The sequence below is a fragment of the Nipponia nippon genome, unplaced genomic scaffold, assembly GCF_047370975.1.
Source record: "Nipponia nippon isolate SJK-2023a ecotype South Korea unplaced genomic scaffold, ASM4737097v1 scaffold_3, whole genome shotgun sequence".
NCBI lineage: Eukaryota > Metazoa > Chordata > Aves > Pelecaniformes > Threskiornithidae > Nipponia > Nipponia nippon.
The window spans coordinates 93,709,042-93,728,320 of NW_028262347.1; the positions used below are offsets into that span (position 1 = coordinate 93,709,042).

Consider the following 19,279-nt stretch of genomic DNA (forward strand, 5'->3'; position numbering starts at 1 on the left):
ATGGCTAAACGTTGAGACCAGAGAGATTCAAGTAGGAAACAGGGCATGTTTTTAACTGTGAGGCTGATCAGCTGTTGGAATGAATTATCAATACTTTAATGATTTCCCCCCCTCCCCCCGCCCTTTTTCATGATTTCAGATTAGTGCTGAATGCCTTTCTGGAAGATACACTCCAGCCAGACAAGCTATTGAGTTCAATGTAGAAATTATGTGTTAAGTGCAAGAATGTAGTATAAGTCAGATTTGATGACATGATTTATACCTCTGACCTTAACATGTACTATTCTAATCATATGCAACTTTTATGGTTTTAACTGCAAATGCCTAAGATAAGTCCAGCTATTTCCATTGAAAGTTAAGCCAGTATCTGAGCCTTCAGAAGTGACGAGAGTTCCTGTCATGACTTCCTAAAGGTGACTGGTCCTTCATTAATCTAATGTGATTCTTTTGGGAATTGAAAAAAAACCACAGTGAAACATTTAAACCATGGCACATTTTAAAAGGTTTGATCTAATTATTCTTTACCTTTTTTTGTTAGATATTTTAATGAGATGTCTGCACAAGGATTAAGACCTCGCACTGTGTCCAGTCCTATCCCTTATACACCCTCACCAAGTTCTAGCAGACCTATATCACCTGGTAAATATTCAACCCAGTTTCTAAAACTATTGTATGCATCACATAGTAATGTGCCCTATTAATATATTTAGGTCAGTAGCCTTTCAAAGCTAGTCTGGAGAAAAATACTGCATCATAAATGTAAGAATAGTTTTGCATTAGATGTCTTCTAGTGCAGCATGTTTTTGGATGGTTCTGTTTTACACTGTGAACAGATATTAAAGGTCAGTTAAGTAGCTATCACTTGAACTTTTATTTCTTTTTTGCTCTCTCTGTTTCTCTCTTGCTGTCTCTTCTCCCTGCCCCCCCAAGTTGCCCAACAGGATGTATAGTTCAAACAGATTCCTAGAGTTTGGTGATAAACTAGTAATGAGACTGCTATTGTGCTCTGAATCGAAAGTTCTTATAGAATTCTAATCTTGAAAGCTTTGGGAAAAAAGTCAGTTTCCATTTCTCTTTAGTAGAGAGAGAAATGGCTTTTGTACTCTGCTATTTTCTGTTGTAAAACAATAACTATAAAAATTAAGAATTTCTGTCTCTAGTACTTTGTATAACAAAGGCAAACTAACCTTTTCTGCATTTTTAATTGCTGAATATATTTTTTTAAGTCAAAGGAAATGCATTTGTGTTACTAACACATTTATTGACTGAAATTCAAAATCTCTTAAAATTGCACTTGGACGTTCATTAAAAGTTGTTGGCTGTGGATGTTATATGGCGATCACAAACTCACTTGTACATAACGAAGCGAATCCTGCATGCCCTGCTTTCCCAAGTTCACCTTTAGAACCTGTTGGACAGAGTCCTACAGTAAGGGCAGATGAGATGTGCTCTATATCGACACATTCTGCAAGATGGGATTGAGACGTTTTATTACATGGGTCTGCTAGAACGCATGAAATGTCTTTAAACAGTTTAAATTTCAAGATTGACTTTAGTTTTTTAGAATGACTCAAAATGGTTTTCGTCCACCTGTTGCAAGAGGAGTAAGCATGTGTCAAAGCTAGCTATGACCATAAGCCATGTTACAGTGTTAGAGATGGGCATTATGATAGAGTTTTTCAAGAGGTTTTTGGGCTTCTGAAATGAGCCAGGTCACTTGACTTCCAAGGTATGTTACCAAGAAAACAGTATGTTTTCTTATCCTTTTCCTGTAACTGGGTGTACAGGAACATAGTCATGCTAACAACTGTTCTGGAGTAACTACTTCGGACGTTCATGGTTATACATGTGCAGCCTTCATAATAATACAGTATTCAACTGCACGTTGTATCTGCAGTCCACACAGTGGTTATAATTAAAAGTATGTGTAGAGAAAATTATCTGGTAACTTACAGGCTTGCATCCTAGATTACCTAGAAATGCACCCAATTTAGATGCTGATGTGTTAGTGCAGGAGTACTCTGTCAGTTTGTTCCTACACTGGGACTGAAGCACATTCCTTGTTCCCTGTGGACTTGACTTCCCATCAGTAGTTGATACAAGAGTGCTGCATTCTAGTGGGAATTATATCCCGCAGACAGGGGATGCTGACACACAGTCCGAAGCAGAGTTAAACATAGCACAGCTGAAATGATTGGTTCTAACAGAGTTCACAATTTTGGTAATATTGGTACAGTAAATGTTCCAGGCTAGCACTTCTGCACAGGCCGTTACATTACTCTCCTTCACATCTGATAAATTAATATCCACAGTTGGGAAGTTTCAGACTTCAGAAAAATAGAAGCAGGAGTTTGTTAGAGAGCTAATGAGATCAACAGGGAATTTTGTACAGCTGTCTGGTATATATGAATGCAGTAACGGATGAAAACAAATAGTTTTTAAGAGTACTTGATATCTAAAGTAGTACAGTAAGACATTGTCAAAAGTATCAGCACAGAATAATACAACAGTTGTAAAAATATAAGTATAATATAAAATATATATTTATATAAATATATATACACATATAAAATATAAGCATCAAGTAATTGTATGACTTGACATGTTTTGTTTGGGAAATGATGTGCCTGACTTTGTAGAAACATAATTTGAAACCACTTAGAAACGCTATAATTTCATATGGATAGCTGGTCAGGTTTAATGGATCAGGTTTTGGCTCCTGAATCCCAGAGCCTTTTGTGCTTGCATGGCTTGAGATGCTTTTGGGGACTCTTTCAAGCTGAGATACTGCTGAGATTTCTAGCACAGTGCATGGAACTTTGAAGACTGTGGAAGTATCGCAACTCCTAGGCAGCTGGGGATTAGTTACTGAAATTACCAATTAGTCTTTAGTGTAGATAAACTGTTTTATGCTATGCTTCTGCAGCTAAGCTAGATAGAGATTTTGGGCTGCAGAGATGAGCTACCTTAGATGTACGTGCACTACTCTGTTATCGCTTCTTTGACTGCCATGTAGACTTGCATTTGTAAAACTTTTGGAGCTGGTTTATCCCAAAGCAGTCCAAAATTGTAATGGTACAAAGGTGACTTAAAGTATATTTTTTGCCTTTTATTGTTCTGGGCTCTTGTCTCTGACTTGCAACACATTGTCATCTGCATGAACATTGACTTGTTTCTGTCCTTATGCTTACAGAAGCACTTAGTTATAAAACATGTGCTGTACAGACAATTAGACTGTGTAGTCAAAAAGCAGATTAATTTTGATAATCTGCATTGTTTAACTACTGTAAAGTGACAGTGATTCCATTGGAGTCACTCAGAATTTACACCAGACACATAGGGGATGTAGCAGAATCAAACTTAGAATTGAAGGAAGCAAGTGGAGTATGTTTTCCTATGTGACTTTTATTAGTGATTTGAGGCTTGGTGTCCCCTGTCCCGTCCTTCCCCCCCCCCGATCTTTTCTCATCAGTTGTAGGCACAAACACAGATACATGCAGTTAAGGGCAAAGCTGGGTGTTGGTGCATACTGTAGCTGCAGTGGCACTGTTTTGCATTGATTTAGTGTTGAAGAAGTGTGAAAACTGTTAAATCCAATGTGGTGTTATACAAGTTTAATAGACTTTTAGAAATTTTTTTCATCATAATTCTCTAAAGCACTTGCTAGTGTCTAATATTAAAGAGCTGAGAAAAGTCTTGTCTCCCACCTTACTGGTGTTCTTGTCAGAAAGTAATAATGAGCTAGATTTTGGAAAATGTGCTGTTTTGAGAAATACTCAAAAGGTTCAGAAAACTTCAAGATCTGAACTTAAAGCACTTAGTTGCTGTTTCTGTTTATCTTGGTTAGCTATATAGATACTCTGCATTTTTATAAATTAGTTCTTACATAAAGGAAATCTTTAGATGGAAGAATTAGATATTTGCACTTTTGAATATTAAGCTTTCCTTAATGTGGATAAAACAAGTTGTCATTTTAAATGTTAGTTGCTAGCCTAGTCCTGCTAGCAGCTAATCCCAGAGTGTTTTAACTTCACAGCCCCAAAGATCTTTGGGTCCCTGCCTATAAACGCAGAGGCAAAACAGGGGGAAGCCTGGGTGTGGATCTGGTATGCCTTGAAGGAGCCACCTACATCCAGTTTCTTTGTGGAAACTCATAGTGGCCCAATGCTAGATGGCTTCTCCAGGCACAACCGTTCTGCTTCTTCAGACTGTATTTTGTTCAGGGAGCCGTTTCCTGCGAGGACAAATGGAATGCTGGATGGAAATACTTGTGGACTAGAACTAAGCTGCCAGGGGAGCCTTACACCATTGATGTTAAGTGAAAAGTTATATTTAACATTGTGTAATGTATGTTTTGAAACATATGGTAGTTTACTACAAGAAAAGAAGTTAATTTTACATCACGCTTTGCAGTACAGTGACTATTTTTTAGGTGTCTAATCTGGCAGCAGTTACCATTTCTTAACCTGTCATTGATTCAGAACTAAAAAGTTTTAAAAAACCTCACACTTTAGTTTGTGATATAAACAAGACTGTTGATGCTACCTTGTTTTAACCATTTTTAGGTCTGTCATATGCAAGTCACACAGTTGGTTTCACACCACCAACTTCACTGACTAGAGCTGGAATGTCTTACTACAATTCCCCAGGCCTTCATGTGCAACATATGGGACCATCCCATGGTATTACAGTAAGTATTTAAAACAGTAAATACTTGTTACCAATGTGAGCTTGGTTTTTAAAAGTTACAATTGCTTGTCCTTAAGCTTTTTTACAAAACACTTTTGTAAATGTTTGTTTTTGTCTCCTTACTCCAAGATATCTATTGCTGCTTTCTTCAAACCTGATTTTCCTCTTCACCCCTCAGAAACTGATTCTTTTTGGAGAGCCTTATTTTCTGCAAAAGAATAGGATGTATTATCATCTTAAGGACAGTAATAGGTATCATCTTATGGATCAGCAGGCAGGGTGTGAGAAGTGATGTTCTAAGCTACTAAGCCTATCCCGGGAAGTAAAAACGTTGCTTTCATTTTTCTCCTAGTCTCCACCATCTGACGGATGAGTCATCTGAGGTTGCTCCAAGCTCAGGTTTTCTTCAGGATGACACACAATGCTACCACCATGTCACTGTAACAGGCAGTTAACTCTTATTTTCTATTCTCATTGGCAAAGAAGAAAGTTAATATAAATATTTTTTAGGACAATTTCTCATATCTTTCAACTGGATTTATTTCCTTTTTACCTCCAATGTTTGATGCATTTCTACTTAATCATGTTTCTTCTAAATTTTTGTGGAGTTTAATGAGAAAACAGAGCCTAAATATTAACCATTTGGCAAAATACCTTATAGTTGTTCTATCAAGACCATTTTGATTTTTCTCAACAGGTATGGTAGTATATAAATATCCTGCAAGGCTTTTGCATATACTTGTCATTCTCAGATGTGAAAACATGTTTCAACAGAATTTTTAGTAGAATGCTAAACCACGACTGCTTCTAAAATAGTTTAGATTAGCGTGCAGAGGTAATTGTTAATTTCATTGAGCAAAGAGCAGTGGAAATGTGACAATAGTGGATAGAACAGGAGGGAAGCTGGAGCTCAGCAGGAAGGTAGAATCCTGGTCTGGGTTCAGCCCACTGCTGTGTGTCACATGAGTTAGTCACAGGAAGATCTTTATGCTTAACCTGGAGCCTAATTTTATAAAAAAGTTTTTCAAGGAACTTGTTCTGTTCGGTCTCTGTGAACTACTGCTCTTTCTGAAACTGTAAATCAATTTGTGTCCATTGAGTCACTATGAAAAAGATCATCTTCAGGACAAAATACTAATTGTTTTGAGAAAAGTGTTGATAAGTAGCTCTTGGCTTTGTCTCAATACTGAAACCAGGTCCCTTCGTATTATCAGATGTACGCAAATGCAATAAATGATTTTAAGTGTTTCAGAGACATCAGTCAGTTGTCAAGAATCCCTTGGCTTTTCGCATAGAGCATTAATCTATTGTACATAGTTATGCAGAAAAATAGATACAATATACATGATTTGACTAAACTGCAGTTTGATTCTTGACTCTTCATTTTTGATCTCCATTACAGAATAAATTGACTTTACCTGTAGTACATTTGGTGCAGCACTGTAATCATGCTTCTCCCCAGAGTTGATCACCTTTGGTTGATTATTAATTGTGGGTGGGTGGTTTGTCATGCCATGAGGTTCTTGTTTAATGCTAACTGGATCGGTAAGTAGTGAGCATTTTGGTTTCAAAAGTGCAGAAGTTAGTGTTGTGCAGTGTAATTTATATTTTTACATTGCTAACATTAAAGAAGATTCCCCGCTCCCTGGTTTGTAAAGATAAAGTGGGTTTTAAGTCTTTGTGTTTAAATGTGCATGTGGTTGAAAATCTGTGGTTTCTGTTGAGGGGAGCTCTCCAACTGCTTCACTCCTGCAGCTCAAAGGGTTGTAATGTTACGGTTCTCTAAAGTACAACTTGTATTATGCTTTGGTCTTGCTCCAGTGTGCAGGCTAAGAGTCTTTCAGAAAGCTGGAGATTCTCGGCAGACTCTCTGGCGTTCAAAACATTCCCACCCACACTCGGGTACCACATAGTTGGACTTCATACGCCAGCAGTGTAAAGTTAAAGGTTCATCAGCACCTACTGGTTGGGCAAGCACAACTGGGAGGTGCTGTGTCTACAGCATCTCTATTTTCCTTTTAGGTTGCTCGTCATCATGGGTAAACATACCTTCAGGACATATGTGTTGTGTTCATTTCCTGCAAGCTGACAGGAAGGAATGCGTATTCTGTTTGATCTCAAAAGTACTTCCCCTTTCCTTTGCTACTCCATTTCAGAGTAAAGTTTATTTTATGTAAAAGTTGTGTTGGGATTCTTGCAATGTTTTGAAATGGATTCTTCCCACATAATTGTTCAGATTTTTTTTTGTGGTGTTTTTGGTTTTTTTTTTTTCCCCCCTTTGCCAAGCTCAGTACATTGATTAGAGGACTTGCACCTAAAGTGATTCAGGAGTGTGTTAAACATAATTTCAATATTTGTTCTGCAGAGGCCTTCACCACGAAGAAGTAACAGCCCCGACAAATTTAAACGTCCCACTCCTCCTCCTTCTCCAAACACGCAGACCCCAGTGCAGCCACCTCCGCCACCACCTCCACCACCTGTGCAACCTACGGTCCAATCCGCAGCATCGCAGTCAGCCACTTTTCAACATTCAGTGCATCCCTCCTCTCAGCCTTAGTGCATGTGCTCAGCAGTCTGTATGTCAGAAGTGGACTCATAACATGGAGCAGTTTACTAAAAGCCAAAGGCTTACTTGGCATATTTGGATTTGACTTATTTGCACTGAGGTTATATAGGCTTCACTGTTAATTGTGTTGTAAACGTTTGTATAAATTGCAGCCAGTGTTGTGGGTCTACAACACTAACTTAACAAAGTTTTCCATCAGTGTTTACTTGAACTACATGTATGTCCATTCTCTGGCTGGAACATTTGCTACTCTGTTTGGTAATACGGCATTATGTCGTTTTGCTTGGCTCCAAAGCTTCATTTTCCTGGCTTTTAGGTTTGTAAAATTAAAGGGATACCTTTTTATATTTTTTCATGACAATTTGCAGAAAATTAAAGGCATGATGGGCTATATGATAAATTCTGAAATATTACAGTGTTTACCAAGCTTATGGAAAATCAGCACTACGTTTCAGTCATTTGAAATAACAGCTTCTAGTGCAAAAGTGAGTCAGACACCCTAATCAGTGCCCAAGACACATACTCTATTGTATTAGGTAGTAAATAAGCTTAATTCAGCACACAGGACACATCCATACTTCTCCTGTTCAAAAGCACCTCAAACATATGGTACAGTCTGAATTTTACAGTGAGGGAACTGGCTTGTTGGAGTCTGTGGAATGTATAATTCGTGGACCTTAAGATTTGATGATTTCACTTGACATTTACGTTAACCTGTAAGCTGCCCATACTGTGTGATCTGTCACAATTAACTTCGGTAAGTGTGGTCCTGCCCACAGGTTACTGATAGCTGATTAAAGTGTGCGCTTTGATTTTTTTTTTTTTTTTTTTTTTGCTGCAGAAGGCAATGTGATTGTAGAGAACAGCTGATGATAATTTTTTCTTGTTTAAAAACATATTAATTGTGATTCCCCTGAAGCAAAGTCTGAACAGGTATTCTAAATGTTCAAAAGTCTGTTAGAAAATAAGATATAAGATGAGCATCTAGGAATATATTGGCGTAACAGCCAAAATGTTGTATTGCTTGGTAGTAACAGAGTACAAGAAAGTAGCACAACATGGCACTAATGAATGCTTATTTAGCAGCCTAAGCCGGTACAATGTATAAAGAAGTGTATTCTGAATACATTCTTTCCATTCATTTAGCACAAATAAATGGGTTTCACTTTGCAGTGGAACAAAGTGTCACTTCTTGATATTGGCATCTTAGTTACATTTTTCCTGAGGTTCCTGTTGAGTACTGAGGTTTATATATTATTGATGATTTTAAGTGGTTTACCTCATATATATGGATATGTGGGCCATGGAAAATGACAAGAGAATGTTTATTTTATGAGAATATGTATCTGGCTATAATCAGACAGAACATGAGTAATTTATCTTTTGTTTACAAAAGTTTGTTTGACATGCCTAATGCTTTATTAAGGATGTTTTTAAGAAGGAAGTACAGCATTCTGGTAGTATACTAACACTTGTACATACATTTTCATGTTTGCCGCTCACCTATTCAGTAAGAATTGCAAACTGAAAATCTTTATAAAATTAGTGCTCTAAAGAAAAATAGTAAGTTAAAATAATATTGTAAAAGATTCCGCTTAAGGCAAAACTAGAATTTCTTCACTGTAGCTATGTAGTTTCAGCTCCAAGAGAATTTAGAGAAATGCATATATAGTCTATTACACTTCTTAAACCAATATGGGATCAAGTGCATTATCAAATTACATTAGTTATGGTAGTGACTCTCCAATCAAGTGATTCTCAAGTGATTGTGGCAGACCTAAAATTTGACCAGTGCTTCCATCTGAAAATAATTGACTATAGCAGATGCTCACCTTTCCATAGAAGAAACTCAGCTGTGAGCATTGTAATTAAACAGAGCTCCTGAATCAGTGGTAGGATTGCATGTGAGAAAAATACAGGCAGTCAGAGGTGGGACTAAGGTCAAGATGGGATTGGTTTAGTTTGACGCTTGTCCTTTTGTAAACACAAGACGAAGAAAAAAATATATTCTTTTATAAGTAGGATTCCAGCTCAAGTATACCACTATTTGAAATGGTGCCCTCCTTTCTGAAGTGCTTTGAGATTCTTGGACATACGTGTCTACAGAGTGCGAGCTCATGGTGGTGGTAGTATAAATGCGGGGGGGAGGGGGTAAAGCTTTGGCAGTGTTGTTTTAAGATCTTAAAATGGAAAATTGCCTAGAATAATTTATGTTTGAGGCATATTCCAAAACTGAATTTGTGTAACCCTAGTTCAGCTGCTGTTATAAAGTGTCTTAGTGAACTCTCCTTACTATTCCAGTGGGACTGTTACCAGAGGAAAGTAAAGAACTGACAAATGTATACTAAATCTTGAAAGTGTAACAAGGCGATAAATTGGCCTTACCTAACTAAGAACGTTGAACAGACATTTGCTTGCAATCAGAAGTGTTAAACTCTATTTGTAGACTTTTTGAATAAGATGAGAAATTGTGCACAACCGTCTCTTAATAAATGTAAACGGATTTTCAGTTCTCCTTGTGAATTATAGTCATCAATTATGATTCCGCAGCTGTGATTTTATCAGATCTCCTATAGACTGGAGAAACTCACTTGACAGTGAGGTCCAGCTTGCTATGAGGGCTTAAGTGCTTGGCTAAGTTATCTCAGAAGCACCTGGGTGGGTTTCTGTTGTCCTTTTCATTACTAATGCCTGTCAGTTGCACACTGCATCATCACTAGTTGTGTAAGGCCACAGAAGCAATTTTTAGCAGTGATGAGCATTTCGTAAGTGTACCCCTTTACAGCTAAAGGTTTAAAAAATATATTTATCTTTTAGCTGTTTCAGCAGTGCTTTCCTCTCTGACAATCAAGCAGCTTTCTTTTTACTTTTTCTCTCAAGGGATCTGGCTTGGACACTGGAATGCAGCTGATACTGTGTAGAGCATTAAGAGTTTATTTTATCCACGATTTGTTCCAGAGAAGTTCTTTGGAAGAAGAGTTGGGACTGTTCGGAAATAGTCTTCCAGCTAACAGCCAGATAAGATTGTTTTAATTACATATACTCCATATTGCCAAGGGCAGAAAGGACTATCAGAGTTTTTCAAGAAAGCGTCAGTGCTTTTCTGTTTCTCATTGCTGTACTGGAGCTGAACAGAACAGGATTCCTTTCCTGTTAAAATGTTCGTGTTCAGGAATTCATCTGCCTGGGTGGAATCCCTGTGCACTTCAGCTGAATGAAAAATGCAGTCTTGGAAGCAATGAAAACGAGAAGGCTTCCTGGGGTCTGTGCAAGTTGCACTGCTGACAGGAGACAACGTAGACTCCGTGTATTTTGTTAAATAAATGGAAACTGATCACGGAGACAAATAAAAGAGCCTTGAATACTTTGTCAATCAAAGAACACAGTCTCTCGTCCTCAGTATTATTGCTTACTAAGAGGATGCATCCAGGGACCTTGTTTAAGTCTTGTAGTGCTTTTTCTAATCCTAATGCTTAGTTTTACAAGCAGTATGGGTTCTAATACTGTTCAACTCTTTTTGATGTTTCCTTTTTGTTTCAGTCATGGCAGTCTATTTCTTTTTGATCCTTGGGAGTCTACAGAGCGTGGACTATGCAGAGCATATTTCTCCAGTTCAAGCCATCTCATAAGAAACCAGAAAGTTTATGAGTGTAAGCTATAAAATTATAATACATGCATATGTTACAACAACCTTCCTGAGGAGAAAGATCTGTCCTCTTGAAGAGAGAGAAAACAAACCCCCTAATTACCAAATGGACTATATGCATAGAGACAATCTGGTTTCCTCAGTTCCCTTAGGAGCTGAATTCCTCTCCCAGCCCTTTTCAGATTCGGACTAGAGTTCTTAATTTTTTTGAAATTACACATCTCGCTGTAATAAGTACTCAGGATATCCTTCATGTTCGCTTTGGGTAATAACCACTAGTCCCAGTACAAATAGAGGTTAAAAGTCGTTGCCACTTTGTGGACCGGAGGAAGTGACTGAATGTGCCAGACCGTGGCCTTTACGATGCAGTCGTAGTTCAAGTGGGAGTGTGTGCTCATATCATGATTCTTTTTTTAAGCAGCTGTTGCTGGTTTTGCATTGGTAGCGTGCCCTGAAGCGGAGATAAAACTATGGACTTTGGCACTGCATTAACAGACAGCTGCTGTGTTAGGGAGAACAGTGCTTATTCCTATTGAACTAGTTAGGCTCCAAAGAAAAGTACTACCTCATCTTTAGGTTGGGAGGATGTGGCTGCAGGGTCAGGAGAAATGTCGTAGCTGTGCTAGGTTTTGTTCTGTATGTGTTACCTGGATAGGAGTCTTCCCGCACTGGAACTGGGCTCCAGAGGTTATAAAGCTTTTGTAGAGGAGGAGTGGGAAGTTAGGAGAGATGGTTGAGTTTGAGAAGACTGTGTGTCCCTGTAGTAAATTGCTGCTCAGAGTACTCTTTGGCTAGGCCTGGGAATTGCCTGTACTAAAACTACAATTTTTTTTCTGTGTGGTTTCCTTTCAAAAAGTGCTGTGTTGCAGTTCTTTTAAGTTCCTGGCATTGGTATCTGATTAAAAAACAAAAAAAGCAATTCCGCTTTACACAGAAATATTGGAAGTAGTCTTCTATGTGCAAACTTGGGTTTTCTCATGATATAAATTAACACTGTATCTATAAACGAAGGTGTTTTATTCTAGTGGTAAAACCTAAGCTGTCCAAGGCACTTTAGTTTGTGATTGCTGACTTTTGTTTTGGCAGGTGTTTCAGATGAAATCTAAGCCTCCTGTGGAGGAAGAAAAAAATCACCTGACAGCTGTAGACTGTTCCTTTCCTGCAGAAATACAGCAATTTCCTCAAATGCAAGTAAAAGTGGAGCAAGCATCCTCGAGCTTTTCTGAAGCTTATATTTAATTTCAGTACCTTGGTGATTGCTCTTGTGTATTTAGAGAATCTCCAAAGCCTCATTATGGGTTGGTTGGGTGTCTAGCTGGTTATTCCTATGTTTTCCTGATCCTAGTGAAGGAAGCCTGTTCAAATTCGGATCGAATTTATAAATCCACTGGTTAACAACAATGGTCAAAGTGCAGATTTGTTGAGCATGAATCCAAGTGATGACTTTAAAAGCATTACACTGTGTTGGTGTGAATTGGAGCTTATCGTTGAAAGAACCTCAGATACAAAGAAGTTTTTTGTTTGGTTGTTTTTTTTTTTTAGGAGGTTATATTTTATTCCTGTATTAGCTGTATTATTGCTTTGTTGTATATCTCAAGGTGTTTACATATATTTGTAATTGTTACGATGTGTCTGTAATCAAGATCATCTGTGCCTTCATGCAGACTTCCAATAAACACTTGATTTTTTTTTTTTTTTTTTTGTATTTACTTGTATGGAAGACTATGGGGTGGATGCATATTTCCTTCTGTCTGTCAGCCTGTCGTCACTGGGAAAAAGAAAGAAAACGAAAACTGGGAATCAGAGAAAGATACGTGCTTGTCTTTATTTTTGCTGTCTTTGATTCTACTTGGGCCATTTCTGGTATTTTTGCTTAAATGGCTGAGTGGAGAATCTGGGGATAATCCTGTTTGCATAATAAAGTTTGCATAGGAGATGCTCCTTGCTTTGGATTAGGTGAATATTCAAAGTATGATCATGCATGCTTGACTCCATCAGTTTTGTTTCTATCTTGGAACAATGTAACTATATTTCTTCTATTCCCACTATTATTGTGGGAAAATGCCAGAGTATCTTTCCCCCTCTGAATTAAACATGTATGTTTAACCTTTTACAGCTGCCTTCCAGTGAGAGTTTTGCCACAGCACGAACTGCAGTATCTTTTGGTCTTAGTAAGCCTGCTTACCTTGAGGGTACTTTCTGATGATGGGGGGTAGAAGAGCAGAGTTTCATCTCTTGTCCGGTTTTCCTAAGCTCATAGGGAGAGAGATGTGTATTTGTACAAAGTTATAGGAAAATTCATCTTACGTGTTTTGAGTTGAAAGCAGCATACAGCAGTACAGCTACTTTTCTAACCTGATACTAAGTATGAGAGGAAGAGAAGGGAAAAAAATGTTTCTTTGCCTGTGTTAAGGGGTATACTATATATTTTGCAGTTCAGAAAAGACTGCTTTTGCTATTTCTTTGTAGTAGCAAAGGTTATGGTATCTGGTGGTCTACTTCAGCTTTTCTTGATTTTCTTGTAATCAAACCTGATTACAGTTAAGTAGTTCTACTATTGATGGAATTTTTTCAGTCATTTTCTAATGGAGATTTGTCTTAAGAATCCACTGTGATTTCTACTATTCTGTCATCTTTTCTTAGTAAAACATTAATCAATTCTATTTAATAATATTAAAGCATTAACCAATTTGAATTTATGGATATCTTTTTTAATTGTAGTGAATGCTTTCTTGATACTGGGACATCATATTAACTGTCTTTGGATAGAAAATGAGAGGAGAAAAGCAGGCATAGTGTACTGTAACTGCAGTGTTATAGTTGAATTGTAAACTTTATATTTACAGTTGAATTGTAAACTTTAGATGTCTAAAGATGATGGTATGAGTTTGAGAAAATTCTGTGTGTACTTTGCTGTGTTATCCCTTGTGAAATCTCTGGTTTTGTCACCTTTTTGTTGTATGCATTCGTTCATCAACTTGGCACAGAGGTCACCTGTGTGGCATACTCAATAGCTTTTGTAAGTATTATTTGTTGTATCTGGCTGTATTGCCAAGGTTCTGGGCTTAGATCTTAAAGTCTGAGTAGCAGTTACCTGTGTTTATCCTGTGTTCGGTGTCTGAGTCTAGCTAAACTCACTTGTCTTTGTCTTGTCACACTCACTTGTCTTTGTCTTGTCATTCGGCTGCCACTCAGGCATCTCTGCGACAGCGTGCTCTGCTCTAGTCAGCCCAGGCCTCTGCATGCAATATAAAGCATGCTATTTCATTTAATCTGGTGACAGTATGACCAGCAAGGTCCCTGTATTATGATGGCTGCAAATTCTTGGGCACCAGGCCATGGAAGTACTTCAGTGAATGCTAATCTAGCTGATCCATGTTACTCTCTGTTCCTAGAACACATGTAGTGTTTCTTAAAATGCCTTTATTCTCCTCTCTCCACTGCTGCCAATGCTGAGCAATCAGTAGTTCTGCCTGCCTCCTTGTGAGTACCGTGCCTGACACTGGCACAGCCAGTGCGTCTGTGAACAGGATGAATGAGCTGTGTTGATGCTGTCTGTCTTCATGCATGTCGTTTGCTTTCTCTCTGACATTTGTCTGAAGAGAAATGAGTCACTTGAATACTTCCAGAAGACCAGATGAAAAGGGAAAGGTGACGCATGTGACTGGTTTAATTTCAGGTTGCCTTGTCCAGGTGATCTCCCCTTTAGATGGTTCTTTTGTATTTCTTCTGGTGCTTGTACCCCTTTATAAAGGAAAGCAAGTTCCCAGCATTGCAGGAGTTAACTTAGAAATTCTGGTAAACTGCTGAGAGCAGGAGAAAGAACGATGCATTGCAAAGCAAACAATTTTAATAAGCCTAATCCTTCCTGTACGTAAAGATGCTGGCTTGGATATCAGTCTGTTTCATGTGCTTTTGAGGCCATTCCATTGCTTTCAAGGTGTATGGTATATCCTTCAGCCCAGAAGCAAGAAGAGGTTGAAGTCAGTCTTGCATTTCCCAGATGGAGACTGAAGGTACGTATAAAGACCACTCACTTGAATGCAGCAAACACTAAAGACAGGTATTGGAGAGACTGAGATAAGAACCTTGCTTTTGAGCCTCAGGGCTCTTCATGAAAATCAGCTATGGCTTTTCTCTACCCCTGCATGGGGAAAAGTCTCTTCATGCTAACCAGTGAACTGGTGGTGACGCCTGCTGTGACAAACTTTTTTTCCTCTGGGTGATACGGAGCAAGAGTTGTAGTATTTACAATGAAGAATAAAAAGTGGAAGCTAGATATGGCTCGTGTTTGCAGAGTGGAACAAGATGAGTTCCAAATTCTTTATATTAGTGAAAATGCTGTAGAGTATGCCCCGTGTTTTTTTTCTCTAAGGCCTGAACAAAATCTGGCATGTGAATTTAATGAAACCAGAACAGTGATCTGTGGGAGTCTCAAGTATCTGTTGTGTGACCATCTCCATCCTTCCTAACAGGGAGGGAAATACTGATGTCTGGCGGGACTGATTTAAGCTTCACAGCATGAATGCTTTTCTTTGCCATACTAGAGATGAGTTCGAGAAATTACAGGAACGTCATAGAACATCTGGGTGTAGCCAGCTGTGTTCCGGGATCACAGTATGGTAGAGAGCACTTTGATACCTTGAGATCCCCTTTATAATACATTACATGGAGTTTTATTTTGCCCAGTCACAGTGTGGAATGTGTTTTTGGGGCTGAACTTCAGAAATATACTGCTCCTACCTCCTTTCTTCCTCAGTCCCTATAGTCACACTCTGGCTTTTCTCCTGTAACTGAAGGCCCCTTCGATCCAGTGTGAAAAAGCAGTATTGCAAACTGGGCTTTCGCCGTTCGGGATCCGAGTGCATTTTAATAGTTACTGCTGAATGAAACAGGTTGTAACTCCGTAGTGAATCTTAACACTGTCTTGGCTGTCAGCAGCAAAAAAATAATGGAGAAGAGGTCAATAATGAGTACTCTTATCTTTCTGCCTGGAGATGGGAATTTAAAATCTGCTGTGACCCATCTTTTTTCATGTTTTCTGAAAATCATCCTGATTTTTCTCTGGCTCTTCAACGTGTGCTATCTGATTTTGCTTATTTTCTAGCAAGGGGACGAAGGAAGGTTAGCAATATGAAGTAATTTTGCAGTTCAGCTGAGACTGGTACCTGACTTTCTTTGGAATGTGCAGATTTGCTAATTTACGTCACCAAAGAAGGCAAATTGTTTTGGATCACTTGTATGAGAATTTTTGCACTCATTGTGATATGAAAAGGGTTGGGTGGGGTAGTGGATTTTGTTTTGTTTTGTTTTTAATAACTGCCTCCCCCCTTTCTGTGTACCTGCCTGTACTGGGACGATTGCACCATGCTTAGTTACCCCAGGGCAAACTGATGTCCTCAGGACCTTCTGAGCCTTCAGGTGTCTTGTGCCCCATAGGGTCCAAAGCTTTGGAGGCTGTTGGGAGAGCAGCATAAGAGAGCCTTCCTCCACCCTTGTAGCTAAGCGGGGAATAAGGTGGAAACTGGAGCATGCAGGAAGCACAGGCTGAGGTTGCTTTGCAGTTCTTGGCTCTCCAAAAAAGCGTGCTGTTAGCCCACCAATTTGGGTACTGTAAGGCTTGGAGCCCTCCACCCCTCTGGCTTTCAACAGCTTTCTGTCTCTTCAGAACCTGAAACAGCAGGAATTTGCAGATAAAAGGCCAGCTCAGCAGCCCTTTGCCATGGGCTGGAGGTGCCGTGCTCTGCAGCGCTCTGCCACAGCACAGTCTGGCCAGATGATCCTAAAATCTAAGAACAAACCAAAATGCCACGATAGCCAAAGAAAGCACCTGTTGATTTGAAAATGGCACTGGACCTAATCCTATATCTAAAAGTGTGTCTAATACAGATGTGTGACACTGATAAGCGACTGAAGGAAGATGCTAGAACGTTGTGCTGCCATGATGAGCAAAAGAAGAATAGATGGACCTGGTTGAAAGGGAAGAGTGGCATTTGAGGCTAATAAAGGGGCAGAGAGAAAATAGGACAGGTATTCAAATATCTTTTGACTAGCCCTTTACTCTCTGCCTAGCTAGGACTCCAAAAACAACTCTACTGGCTGTGAATGGCCCTAAGCTGAATAACAGTAACAGAGTTTGTTTCTCTTATGCAGCAGTGCTGGCACCAGAAAGTATCGAAGCAAACTCCGGTTAGATCAGAGAACCAAGAGCTGGATGAACTTTGGAGGCTTACTTGCTGGAAAATTAGGAGCAGACAGAAGAGTAGAGGGCGGTGCCAGACAGAAGTGTAGAAGTACTTGCCAGTAGGGAAAGGGACCCTTGGCAATGAAGCACCCTTCTTTACCTGCAATAGGTTATATTTTCTGTATCAGTGTATATGTGAGCAAATGGGGGAAGAAAAGATTGGCAGTGAGTTTTGGGGATGTTCTCCTGCTGTTGCATGTCTTGTAGATCTAGATCTACCTCTTGAACTATCTATCAATTATCTCGGCCCCAATGTAAGTAAGAAATACAGCACAGCCTTGGCAGTAGAGACATTGAAGTTCCTAAATGTGATCAAATCCACAGCTGCAGTGTTATATATCAGCAAAATCTTAATTTTCACAGAAACCATAGCTAGCAATGGAGTTTCTTGGTGATTAAAACAATTAAGGCTTTTAAACTTAATACACTCCTGTGTTGCTTTTGCTTGTCAGGACACATTTCTGTATAATTTTAAAATCATCTCTTCACTTTTCTTGCACAAAGACTTTTGCAGCAGATTTAGTGAACTGTAACTGTCACAAGTTTTATTTAAGTTAATTTTCCTGGGTTTTCTTTCCAAAACAAGTGCTAGCCATGACAACATACCAAGGAATTAAACCTGTTAAAACTTACTGCATTCCTCATGCTCTTAAGGAACTCTAGGATTAGTCTTGCTGTTGTCCTGAGTGTTTAATTAAGCGCGATTTTAATGCTGTTAGTTCCTGAAGATAATTAAGGGGTTTCAAGTTAACTGTTTCATATTGTGAAAAGTCATTAAGTTTCTTCAAAAAACTTCTGTGTAGACTGCAGCATCTCCTACTATTAAGTGTATGTATATTGACTCTGTGTAACTGAAATTAATATCTGAATTAAGAGGAGAACCTATCTTTTTAGCTGAAACACCCCAAGAGCTTCCCAGAGATGCTCTGGGAATGCTGTGTCCTTGTTCCAGCGGTCTCCCTGCTTTAAGGGATGATGTATTGCAAGAAAAATTCGTGTGAGTCAAGATTGGTATATTTTAGGAATCCACCTAACTGAAATGATGGCCCTTTGCACCAAAATTACTGTTAACTATAATTTCAGCCCAAATCTTACCTAGATTCTTGGGAAAACATGGTCTCTTGACAGCAATAACCCTCCTAAGCTTGTGTGGAGCATAATGATGGGTTTTTTTCCTAGAGACAGATGTTACTAGGGAATTCTCCATGCATGTGCAGTTGTGGTTAGAAATATCATTAATTTACTGCCAGTTTTACCACCTATCTGAGCTCTACCCAACTGCCCGATCTGTAAGAGAAAGACAAAAACAAACCTATTTTGGATTGAATACTATAGCACATTTTTAGCACTGCCAATGTGCAAGCTGGAGACCAGCGTGGAGACTGCTCACGATAGGCTCTCATTTCAGAGTTAAACTGGTTCAGGCTCATTCCTATCTTTGTCTGCAAAGGGTCCAAGGGGAGACATGTACAGAAGGAAAACGGAAAGAAAAACATGAAGGAAATAATCGGCTTCTGTGAACACCATTTCCCACGTCTACCGAGAGCAAGAACCCCCCCAAAGGGTTTTTACACCTTGAACTTTTAACATTCAACATGGACCACTGTCTCCAGGGCAGGACTGTCAGGCAAGGAAAGAAAGACTTTGTTTCTGTTCTGGTGTTTAACAGCTTAACTTAACCACTCTCCATTTTACAGAATGTTGATTTGAATAATGAAACAAATCATTATGAGCAATACATGAAAACAGTTCAGATGCTCCAGGGAAATCACAAGGGCAAAGAAGGCACAATGTGAACAGAACACTTGCCTTTGCATTGCCTAATAACTGGGCGAGTGGGGAAATCCAGCTTGTTTTCTAACTGGAAATGGAGCAGATTTTGGTACTTTTGCTAGGGTTAAATAGCTTGGTTTTTTCCAAATACTTTCACTTTACTCAGTCTTTACAGGACTCTGTTCTTTTGAAATACTTGGAATATTCTGACTCTGAAATTTTTTCTCAGTTTCAGGTTTCTGTTAAACGTAAGAAGTTGTCTCCATTTTCCTGGGTTACCTCTTTGAAGAAAACTATAGAAGTAAGCTAGTTTCTTTCCAAAAGAGTCCTAATGTTTAATTGATCAGAGTCAGGATGCCTT

At 38.9% G+C, this 19,279-nt stretch overlaps 1 protein-coding gene across 2 annotated transcripts in view; it reads left to right on the forward strand.

Annotated features, from left to right (window-relative positions):
• CCDC6 (coiled-coil domain containing 6) overlaps positions 1 to 12,589 on the forward strand; it is a 54,949-nt gene extending 42,360 nt beyond the window's left edge. Inside the window, exons 7-9 of one of the 2 annotated variants that reach the window (XM_087766736.1) lie at positions 539 to 639; positions 4,566 to 4,690; positions 5,042 to 6,052. In XM_087766736.1, the coding sequence (XP_087622862.1) occupies positions 539 to 639; positions 4,566 to 4,690; positions 5,042 to 5,062 (247 nt within the window). In that variant the 3' untranslated portion in view covers positions 5,063 to 6,052. Of the gene's footprint in view, positions 1 to 538; positions 640 to 4,565; positions 4,691 to 5,041; positions 6,053 to 7,054 lie in introns of those variants that run through there. The other variant, XM_087766735.1, reaches the window with a different exon arrangement.
• The last annotated feature ends 6,690 nt before the right edge of the window (positions 12,590 to 19,279 follow it).